Below are 10,563 nucleotides of genomic sequence, written 5' to 3' on the forward strand. Positions count from 1 at the left end.
GCTGGCTCGCTACCCGCGTACCCGCCACCGGTTGGGGAGACTCACCTGAGGCCCCGAGGCTGGCCCCGGTGAGGCTCCAGAGGGGGAAGCTGGTAGCGGGGGCCAGGGGCAGCTGCACCCCCAAGTATTTAAGGTCAATGCTCACGGTCGGGTCCACCGAGTTCAGTTTCAGACCCACTGCCGGAAGGAGACACGCGACGTTAGAGACCAAAACCAACACGCTCTCGCCACCTCGCGAGGAGTGATTCGTAATAAATGTAGGATTTGTCAAGCGCCTGCTACGGGCCAAGCCCTGTGCTACGACCTGGGGTAGACACGAGACAATCGGGCCCCGTGTACTATAATAAACGGGTCCCGTCTGAGGCTCACAGTCTAAACAGAAGCGAGAACAGGGCCGAATCCCCACTGTGCAGTCGGGGGAACGAAGCACGGCGCGGTGAAGTGACTCGCCCACGGTCACCCAGGAGGCAACTGGCAGAGCCGTGATTAGAGCCAGGTCCTCTGACCTCGAGCCCAGTGCTCTTTCCCCCGTCAATCGCAGGTACCTGCGGAGCTCCTGATGTGGGCAGAGCACTGTTCTAAGCGCTTGGGGGGGGTTCCAGGTAAGAGAGTTATCGGAGATATGAAGAGTGGAGAACGCCAGGCGACGCTGAGCCAAAATCCAAGGCCAGGACCCTTCTGTACCGAAGGGATCTGGGAAGAGGTGTCCAGCGAGGACGGGGACTCCCCTACGCTGGAAGCTCCTCGTGGGCAGGGAATTGGGCCCACCAACTCGGCTGTAGCGTACGGCGCTCTGCACAGAGTAGGCGCCCTATCGATACCCTTGGCTGGCCGATTCACATCCAGAGAGGGCTCGGAGAACCCATCAGCGACGTCCCCCCTGCCCTCAGCGAGCTTACGGTCTGGAGGAATACCAGAAAAGTTGTCCTCCTAAAGACAACCCCCGACAGGGCCTCAAGCTCCCAGTTCCTACGGTCCCCGTGCAGGAGATGACAATAATAACATATCTACTAAGTGCTGACTGTGTGTCAAGCACCGGAACAATAATATTCGTAACGTCGGGACTTGAGCGCTTACTCTGTGCTGTTCTAAGCACTGGGGTCGATACAGGGTAATCAGGTTGTCCCACCTGAGGCTCGCGGTCTTAAGTCCCCATTTTACAGATGAGGTGACTGAGGCACAGAGCAGCTCAGTGACTTGCCCACAGTCACACGGCTGACCAGCGGCGGAGCCAGGACTCGAACCCATGACCGCACAGCGCCGAGCAGCGGGGCAGACGGAAGATCGGGACTGACACCGTTCCCGTCCCCTCGCCGGGCTCACGGGCTAAGCAGGAGGGTGAGTAGGAGCTGATCCCCGTTTCACAGATGAGGAAACCGAGGCACAGAGAAGGGAGGCTCCAGACAACTTTTCTGAGGAAGCCGGACGGAGCTCCTAAGTTCTGGCTGGTGTCGCCGTCGACCGGGACACCGAGTCTTGCCCCCCAAAGCTCCGCGGGTTGATATCGGGCAAAGTCGCCGGGGCGAAAGCCCGGGGCCCCCCCTACGCCGTCAAGATCCGCTGCCTTCTACGCAGGCCTACCGGAGGTGGCCGGGTTCCTGATTACTCACTTCTCCTGGCCAGTGACAGGGTTGCCCCGGGGAGGCCCAAACGAGAGGAGACGGGACCGAAAAATCTCAGGCAGTCGCACCCGCCGGTCAGTAAGTCGACGGCATTTATCGTGCACTTACTCTGTGCAAGAGAACTGTACTAACTGCTCGGGAGAGTACGATACCACGGAGAGATTCCCCGTCCACAGTCTAGACCGGGAGGGACCGCCATTCATCTCAATGACAGATATGGACTCGAGTGTTGAGGAGGAGGGGGATGAATAAGGGGAGCAGCCCCGAGAGGGCACTAGCCCAAAGACCGTCGACGCCGTGCCACGCGCTGCCCCGGACGACCAGAGTTCTCATCTGCCCAATCCTAAATCCTCCATCGGTGGGCCTCCCGTGCACCCCGGGGACACAGACAGGAAAAATCGACAGGCCGGAGGAGGTGGTCTTCGGCCACGGGGAGCCCGGGGTCCCTCTTCCCGCGGGAAGCAGTCCCGTCGACCTACCTTCTTGAAGGCCGGGATGGATCACTTGCTTGTGCCTCAAGGTCTTCAGATCTTCCAACAGCTCTTTCTCCAGCTGGCCGATGCGGGCTCTACAGTCTGGGCGGAGGAACCCGGAGACCCCGGATTAAGAGAGGGGCCCCCCCCCGACAAGCCCTCCAGGCCCACGGGACGGAAAGGGCCACGGCCCTCTGTTCCCGGCAGCCGCCCGCGCCCGTCTGGGACCGAGCGATACCTGGGCCGTTGGCGGGAGACGCTAACGCCTGAAGAGCGGACGGATCTTCTCCTGACGTTCTGTCCGCTGTGTGAATGTCGAGAGCTTCCTGGAGGAAGAGAGCGCGGCGCGGCGGTTTGAGACGCTTGGGGCCGAGGCCCCAAGGACCGTTTCCGAAAGGGAAGGTGGGTTGGGGAGGGGCCGCCGCGGAGACGGGCTGGAAACCCACCTCACCCAGCCGGAGCCAAAAAGCCGGGGTGGGGAAGTGTGTTCGGACCCCAGAACGGGCAGGGCTCCACCGCCCCGGACCCCGCTGAGAGCACCACGGAGGGTGGAGGGCGGAAGGGGTCGGGGCGACCGACGGAGGAGTCGCGCAAGAAAGAGAAGGGCGAGCGTCGCGTTCCGTCGAGCGACGAGGCGGCCCCGTCGACCCGTCGCCCGCCATTTTCTACCTCTGAATCTCTCCCCGTCTGAGGCGCGGGCTCACTGGCTATCGGGGCAGGGGAGGGGGCCTGTACTTCCTGTCGTTCGGCTCTGGGAAAGCTCCGCTCCCCGGCAAAGTGCCAGCCCCAGGCCGGCAGGGTCTTCATCCCAGCCGGAACCAGACCTCGCCTCCAGAGGGTTAAAGAAGAGTCGGCCCTCGGGCCCGATGGACTGCACTTTCCCCCGGACCGGTGCCATTCCCAAGGGGCCAGGGGTGGCCCCCCGCGGACCCTTTCCATCTTGGAGCCCAACTCCCTGCCTCCTTCATAATATGAATGATAATCATTATGGTATTTGTTAAGCGCTGGCTATGTACCGAGCGCTGGGGTGGATACGAGCAAATCGGGTTGGGACCCAGGCCCCTGACCCACGTGGGGCTCAGTCTCAATCCCCATTTTGTACAGATGAGGTACCTTGAGGCACAGAGAAAGCAAGTGACTTGCCCAAGGTCACACAGCAGACAAGTGGCGGAGCCGGAATTAGAAGCCATAACAATAATAATAATAAAGTCGGTATTTGCTAAGCGCTTACTATGTGCAGAGCACCGTTCTAAGCACTGGGGGAGAGACAGGGTCATCAGGTTGTCCCAGGTGAGGCTCCCAGTTAATCCCCATTTTACAGATGAGATAACTGAGGCACAGAGGAGTGAAGCGACTTGCCCACGGTCACACAGCTGACAAGCGGCGGAGCCGGGAGTCGAACCCATGACCTCTGCCTTCCGGGCCTGGGTCCTATTCACTCCGCCAGGCTGCTTCTCCCTTACCCCGGGTCCCGACGGGAACTGAGCATTTCCCGACAGGTCTAGAAAGATCCCAAGTGGCGGCGTTCTGACCCGTCTGCTCTTCCGGAGAGGTCCCCGGCCCAGCCCCCGCCCCACAGAAGGGAAGCCGGGACCCGGGGTGTCACCGGCAACCCCACGCCTGCTGCCCGCGAGCCAGCTAGGTGACGTTTTGGGGACGCACCCGCCGACACGGCGGCCCCTTGGCCCGAGAGGACCCCCCCGAAGGGTCCGCGGACCTACCTTTGATGCAAAGGAAACGAACAGGACCCCATCTACGTCCTCCAGGTCCGGCTTAACAGCCGGGAAGGCGAGCCCGGGCCCCAGCAGGTCGGTCTTGCAGACCGCGGGCTTCCCCGCGTTCTTGGGGGGCCTCCCCGGCTTGGAGAGCTTCAGCTTCCGGGGCCGGCCTCTCCTCCCGGGGCCGGTGGGCGTGTGACCCGGGGGGCCCGAGGTCTTCTGGGTGCCGGCCATCTTCAGCAGCGTCTTCTTCCGGCCCGAGCCTTCCTTCCTGGGGAAGGGGTCCCCGGAGGAGGACTGGAAGCCGAGGCCCAACCCGGCCGCCGCGTTCGCGGGGTTGGGCGTGCCCGGGGGCTGCCACGGAGGTTCTTTACCCGAGGGGCGCTTGGGCGACCCCCTGGGTCCAGCCAACTGCTTCCGGGAGTCTGGCTTCTCGGCCGCGCCGGCGGGTCCCGGTCCGGCCTTCCGGGCGTTCTCCAGGTAGCCGGGCAGGTAGTCGGGAGACCGGTCCTTCCGGCCGGGGGACAGCATGTTCTGAGGCAGCTCGGAAATCTTCACCGTGCTCTTGGTGATGGCGCAGGGCTCGAGGTAGACCACGGGCATCTTGCCGCTGTCCAGTTTGAGCATTTTGGCTTTGGCCACCCCAGTGGGGCTGCCCGGGGGCCTCCTGGAGCCCCGGCTGCCCGCCCCGGGGCCCGCCGCCTCACCCGGCCGCCCCAGCCGCTTCTCCGGGCCACGGTCGTCGTCGCTGGAATACACGTCGGTCTCCTCGTCCGTCTCCTCCTGCTTCACCGTCACGCCCTCGGGGCACCTGCCCGGCTCGTAGTCGTACTCGTCGGGGGGCTCCTCTTTGATGACCACGTTGAAGGGCCTGTTGGAGTCCAAGGGAGAGGCCGCCCGGGAGCTGCCTCCTAAGCTGCTGGCCACGGGACTACGGGGGGGGGGGGGGGGGGGGGGGAGAAGAGAGGAGAAAAGTGACTCTCACCGTTAACGCGACCCGGCGCCCGGAAACCGAGAGCCCCTCGGCGATGCCGCGGACCATCCCCGTTTCGACCTACACCCGGCTTCGCGAAGACCGCCCTCTCCGGCCTCCCGGCCGGCGTGGGCCAGGCCGGCGGCTCACCGCCCTCTACGGAGCCAGGAGGCCGGGCCGCAGCTTCCTTCCCGCTTTAGGACGACGAGAACCCCGCTGCCGGCCCAGGCTGGGACAGGAGGACGGCCGCCACAGAGGGACCGAGTCAGACGCAGCCTCTCCTCTAGACCGTAAGCTCGGCGTGGGCAGGGAACGTGCCTGCTCAGTGTCACGCCGCCGAGCATTTAGGACAGTGCTCTGCACACAGTGAGCGCTCGATAAATACAACTCAGTGAATGAATAAAACAGTCAATTTCACCCCAGGCAAGTTCCTTCGGCCACGAGCTCGCGCCGCATGCCCTCGGCCTGGTTCTTCCCCTCGCCGTGGCCGAGCGATTCCACCGGGAACCCACCTCCACCCCGGAGCGACAACCCCACCCCAGGGGAACCCGTCCCCGCTCTCCATCGTGACACCAAAGCGTCTCTCCCACCCCGGTGGGAGGCGACTGCGGCACGGCACGTCCCCCCCAAGCCAGGCTTGGTGGTCCCTGGGGCTACTGGACGCTTAGCTGCCAGGAGTCGAAAATCCCGCTCCTCTAAGAATAGTGATCATAATAATACTATTTGTTCAACCCTTACTAGGTGTCAAGCAGTTCTCTCTTTCCAATTTCTTATGGTATCTGTTAAGCACTTCCTATGTGCCAGGCGCTAGGGAGGATATAAGCCGACTGCGGCGTGGCTCGGTGGAAGGAGCTCGGGCTTTGGAGTCAGAGGTCCTGGGTTCGAATCCCGGCTCTGCCACTTGTCAGCTGTGTGTCTGTGGGCAAGTCACGTCACTTCTCTGGGCCTCCGTTATCTCATCTGTAAAACGGGGATGAACCGGGAGCCTCACGTGGGACAACCCGATGACCCTGTAATCTCCCCCAGCGCTCAGAACAGCGCTCTGCGCATAGTAAGCGCTTAACAAATACCAACATTATTACATAGTCCCTGTCTCGCAGAGGGCTCGGTCTTAATCCCCATTTTACAGATAAGCTAACGGAGGCCCAGAGAAGGGACTTGCCCAGGACCACAAAGACACGCAGCAGAACCGGGACTAGACCCCCCCCCCCCCATCCTGCATCTCTCAGGCCTGTGCTTTCCCCACTTGGGCATTCTAGCCACTGCGGCCTCCTGATCTCCGCTTTGATTCTGCAGTGGGTCCTTTTTTTTTTTCTCCTGGTAAAGTCCCGTGTGCCACGCTCTGTGCTAAGCGCTGCTCTCTGTTGCTTTAGGGTGCCGGTTCTTCGCTTCCAAGTTACGCGTCGCCCTTCCCCCTCGTCCACCTTCCGTTTTCAGACGGGGAGCTCCCACGAGGTTCCGGGGATCGTCCTCGACCCTTCCTCGCGGAGCCGCTCTCCGGGGAGCAGGCACATTAAGCGACGCTATTTCTACTACCGCTAGACGCCAACTCGAAGCCCTGGCCGCTCTGTTGGAAAAATCCAGCCTCCTTCCATTCTGTCGGCTGGGGGCCTCCTGCTGATGTCCTGGTGTGCCGAAGCCCGAAGATGCTCGCTCTGAGTGCCGCAAAGAATATTTATTCCTTCCCGAAGAGGATAATAAAAGGAGCCCATCCAAAAGACAGGAGAACCCGTACACAGAAGAGACGGCTTCCAGCTCGGTTATTCGGCTTGCTCGGCGAGGCTCCCGCAGACGTCCCAACGTCCCCCTGGTTGGGGGGTGGGGACGACTAGGGGGTGCCGAGCCTCGGGAATACGTCACGGCGCCGGGAACGTCCTGCCGACAAGGCTGGGCGCTTCTCCGCCCTACGGGCCCAGGGTCTAGGCGCCCCGCAGCCGGCCCTCGGTCGACCTCGCATCCCACCGCTGCCGTTCTCCAGGGAGGCCCCCCCGTGGGACTCTCCGCGCCCAGCTGGATGTTTCCCAGGGGAAGACGTGGGACCGAACCCCACCTTCCAGGCCGGAGAAACCAGCTCCTTTCCTCCTCCCCGCTGCCAAGCTCCGTTCCGCCCCGTCTGGACCCCCCCCCACCACTGGGTGGCCTCTTCCGAGTCCTACACAAGGGACCGAACGCGTCGGAAGAGCGAGGTACCCGTCCCCCTCAACGGGCTTAAAATGTAGGGGGGGCAGAGAGAAGTTACGGCGGGCGGAAGCTGGAGGAGGGACCGGGAAGCTTCAGAGACACACCGGGATGAACCGCGGATGAGCAGGTAACCCAGTGACCCTTTCCCTCGCCCCCTCCCCGATCACCTTGGTTTGGGCAGACGAGGTGAACCTCGCTTCTAAAAGCCAGGGCTCCAAAACGTGGGTCCCAGTCATCGAGGGGGAGGAATTCCACATCCAAAGGGTGCGGGATTCCCGATTGGCCGAGCTCTCCCTCCGGAAGAGGAGGCCGGCCTTGGGAGAGAGACCCTAGGGGAGGGTCCGGTGACGTGGCTGTCTGCTGGCAGGGGCCGATCCAGACAAGACGGTCCCCGTGCCCCGCGATAACCGCGCGGAACTCGGGTCCCCATCCCGGCTGCCTCACTTTTAGGAGTAGGAGCACCAGCGGAGTATTTACTGAACACCTCCAAGGGCCAGCCGATCAACGGAACTTACCGAGCGCTCGCTGCGTGCAGAGAACTGTACTGAGGGCCCAACGCACCCAATTAAGCGCTTGAGGTAGAACGAGACAAGAGCGGGGCCCGGTGAGCGGTAGCCACCGTCCAGTCATCGAGCTCACAAAGTGCTCGGCACAGAGTTAGTCCTTACCAAACACCGTGACGCTAGTGACGACGCCCGTGACGATGCTAACGATAACAACAGTAATAATAAAAGCAGTTAGCGCAAGCAGTTTGGACCTCCGGTTGGCTCTGGCTTGCAGCCCCCCGACTCCCGAAGGACCCCTGGGCTTCTGCCTTGGGGTCGCTGCCTCGGTGCAGTCAAGCCTCGGGGTTCGGCCCTTCCAACGAGGGTTTAGGGAACTACGCCGACAGTCCAGCAGGCTCGGGAGGGAGGCCACCTCCAGGGTCGCCGGGGGACGGTCCAACCCCGGGGAGGGGGCGGGTGGCCGGCCGAACCCGACCGAACGTTGAGCAGCACGGCTCGCAGAGCCGGAATCCCCCCGGGGGAAGCGGATCGGGTGGCCCGGCAGGGCCTGGGAAATCGCATCGCTCTCCGCCTACGCGCCCGCCTGACCACCCGCCTGGCGGATCGGGTCAGCTCTCCCCGACCGGGGTTTCCTACGCGTAAGGTCTGTAGAGCCCCCAAAGCAGATAGAGTCTGCCCCGGAGAAGCGAAGACTGGCGGGCCACAGGGGCACTGGAGCCTGCCCCGTCCCACGGTGAATCCTTTTCTGGGGCCCCTGCGAGGGTGGATCCCGAAAGGCCGCACGCAGCCCGCCTGCCGGCCGCGCCTCGGGCTTCCGCCGCCCTCTCCCCCCTCGGGGCACCTACCGGTCGTCCGGCAGACACCGTCGTCACTATCTAGGACTCCCCCGACCTCAAAGTGCTTTGGATCCCTTTCCGCCGCGGACGGCCCGCGCTTCCCACCGCGGGGGACGTCTGAAGTCAGCCGGATCTCCGCGACCGACATCCCCCGCCCCTCGGCCGAGAGACGCGGGCCACCGGCCCCGGCCCGGCCCCCGGCCCGGGACGCGTGCCTCCGCAAGGAGGGCCCCGGAGAGGAACGGCTAGGCAGACGGGGACGGGCAGAGGCACGGAGAGAATCTCCGGCATCCTACACGGAAGGTCGGTGGGCAATCGTCGTCCGCCGGCGAGATCTGGAACCCGCTATCGGTCCCGGCTCCCTCTTCCGCCCGGGGACCCCAACCCGCTGCGGCACGTACGCGCGCCCGCTCCTCCGTCTCTCCCCCCGGCCTCGGTCGGCCGCCCTCCCACCCCCGGTCTCCGCCTACCTTGCAGAAATCTCCCGCTTCAGCACCGGAACGCCGCCGAGGGGCAAGCCGGCCTCCAGGAAGCCCAGGAGGTCCCGCTCGGCGTCGAAGGGGCCGCCCTCCGGCCGCCCGTCGGCCGGCCCCCGGGCGGGCTGGGCGGCCCCCGGGGCCCCGCCGCCCCCGTCCTGGTCGGAGCCGCCCTTGGGCCTGCCGTCCCGCTGCGGCCGCCCGTTCAGCCCGTCGTCCCGGAAGCCCTTGGCGAAGGGGTTGTAGTCGATCTTCAGCTGGGTGATCTGGATGTTCTGGTAGGCCGTCACGGCGAAGAACTCCGTCTGGGGGAAGGTGAAGGTGCGGACGTCGGGGCCGTTGAGCTGGATGACCTCCGTGGCCTTGTCCGCGGGCACCAGGTGCAGCCGCGGCAGGTACCGGTGCATGGAGTGCAGGATGATGTGCCCCTCCTGGTCCAGCGTGTTGTTGGTCAGCTTGAGCTTGTAGAAGGACACCGGCTGGTGCATCCAGTACTGGCCCGTGGACGGCGACTCGGGGTGGATGAAGACGCGGCCCAGCACGTGCGGCTCCGCCTTGCCGCTGGGCTCCCAGCGGCGGCCGTTCCACTTGTAGCGGTGGTTGTCCACGGGCGAGATGTCCATGACCAGGATGTACTTCAGGTCGGCGTCCAGCCCGGTCAGCCAGTACCGGCAGTAGGGGAACATGCGCCGGCCCTGCTTGGTCAGGATCATCTCCGTGCTGCGGTGGTAGAACTCGTTCCACATGCTGTTGTTGTCCAGGGTGACGGTGATGGCCCCCGCCGAGCAGTGGGCCGGGAGGCAGGTCCGGGCCCTGGAGCGGGCCGGGGCCACCCCGCCCCCGCCCCCGCCGGCCTCCCCGTTGGCCACCAGGATGCCCTGGTCCGCCTGGCCGGGGCCCCGCGGCGGCTTCAGGATGACGAAGAAGGCCGGGGCGGCCCCGGGGACGGGCCCGCCGTCCCGGCCGGCCGGGGCCGCGGGCTGCTTGGCCATCGTCGGCTCAGTGGCCCGGCCCGCCGCCGATCGACTGCGCCCGGCGCCGGGCCCGCATGGCAGCTCTTCCCCCGGCGCTCGCCTCCCCTGCGGACAGACAAGCGGAACGCCGTCAGGCCTCTCGCCCGGGTCGCTAACCCCGCCGGTTAAAATCCAGAGCTCCCCCAAACTCCTCTCCCGCTCCCGAACTGGGCCGGCAAAGGGGGACGGCGGGGAAGAGATCCCTCCCCTCCAGGCTGCCCGATCCTGGAATTCTCTTCCCTGTTCCTCACCGCCCCCACTCCCGCCGTACCCCGACAGCACTGGAGAACCGCCCCGAACTCTGCGCCGCTACATCGCTAGCCCGGAAACTCTTTGTGGGCGGGCCGCGTCAACCACCGACTCGGTTGTACGGTCCTCTCCCAAGAGCCGGGTACAGTGCTCCGCACGCAGTAGGCGCTCAGGACCGCCGATCGATTCATTTCCCTCCACCCTGCCGCCGGATCCATCTGTGATTCACTTCGCCGTCCCTCTGGACCGAGAGACCCTGGGGGGGGGGGGGGGGGGCGAGGTCGCCCGTGCCGACTCTACCCGACCGTGTTCTCCCAAGTACCTAGCGCACGGTGAGCGCTCGATAAAGAACATCCATCGCCTGAAGTCCCATCGCTTCAAGACCTCGACGGCCTGGAGGGCAACGGGTCTGGGTTCTAATCCCTTGGGCAGGTCACTCCACTTCTTTGGGCCTCGGTTTCCTCGCCTTTAAGCCAAGGTTTCAGTACCAGTTCTCCTCCCGCCCGATTCTCCCGT

General features: G+C 64.6%; 1 protein-coding gene across 1 annotated transcript in view; it reads right to left on the minus strand.

The window, feature by feature from the left end:
• MGA (MAX dimerization protein MGA) overlaps positions 1-9,863 on the minus strand; it is a 36,166-nt gene extending 26,303 nt beyond the window's left edge. Inside the window, 5 exon segments of the mRNA XM_039913861.1 lie at positions 46-177; positions 2,102-2,197; positions 2,334-2,421; positions 3,817-4,744; positions 8,780-9,863. Of these exon segments, the coding sequence (XP_039769795.1) occupies positions 46-177; positions 2,102-2,197; positions 2,334-2,421; positions 3,817-4,744; positions 8,780-9,777 (2,242 nt within the window). The 5' untranslated portion in view covers positions 9,778-9,863.
• Positions 9,864-10,563: the final 700 nt, after the last annotated feature.

This window comes from Ornithorhynchus anatinus, chromosome 13 (genome assembly GCF_004115215.2).
Source record: "Ornithorhynchus anatinus isolate Pmale09 chromosome 13, mOrnAna1.pri.v4, whole genome shotgun sequence".
Lineage (NCBI taxonomy): Eukaryota > Metazoa > Chordata > Mammalia > Monotremata > Ornithorhynchidae > Ornithorhynchus > Ornithorhynchus anatinus.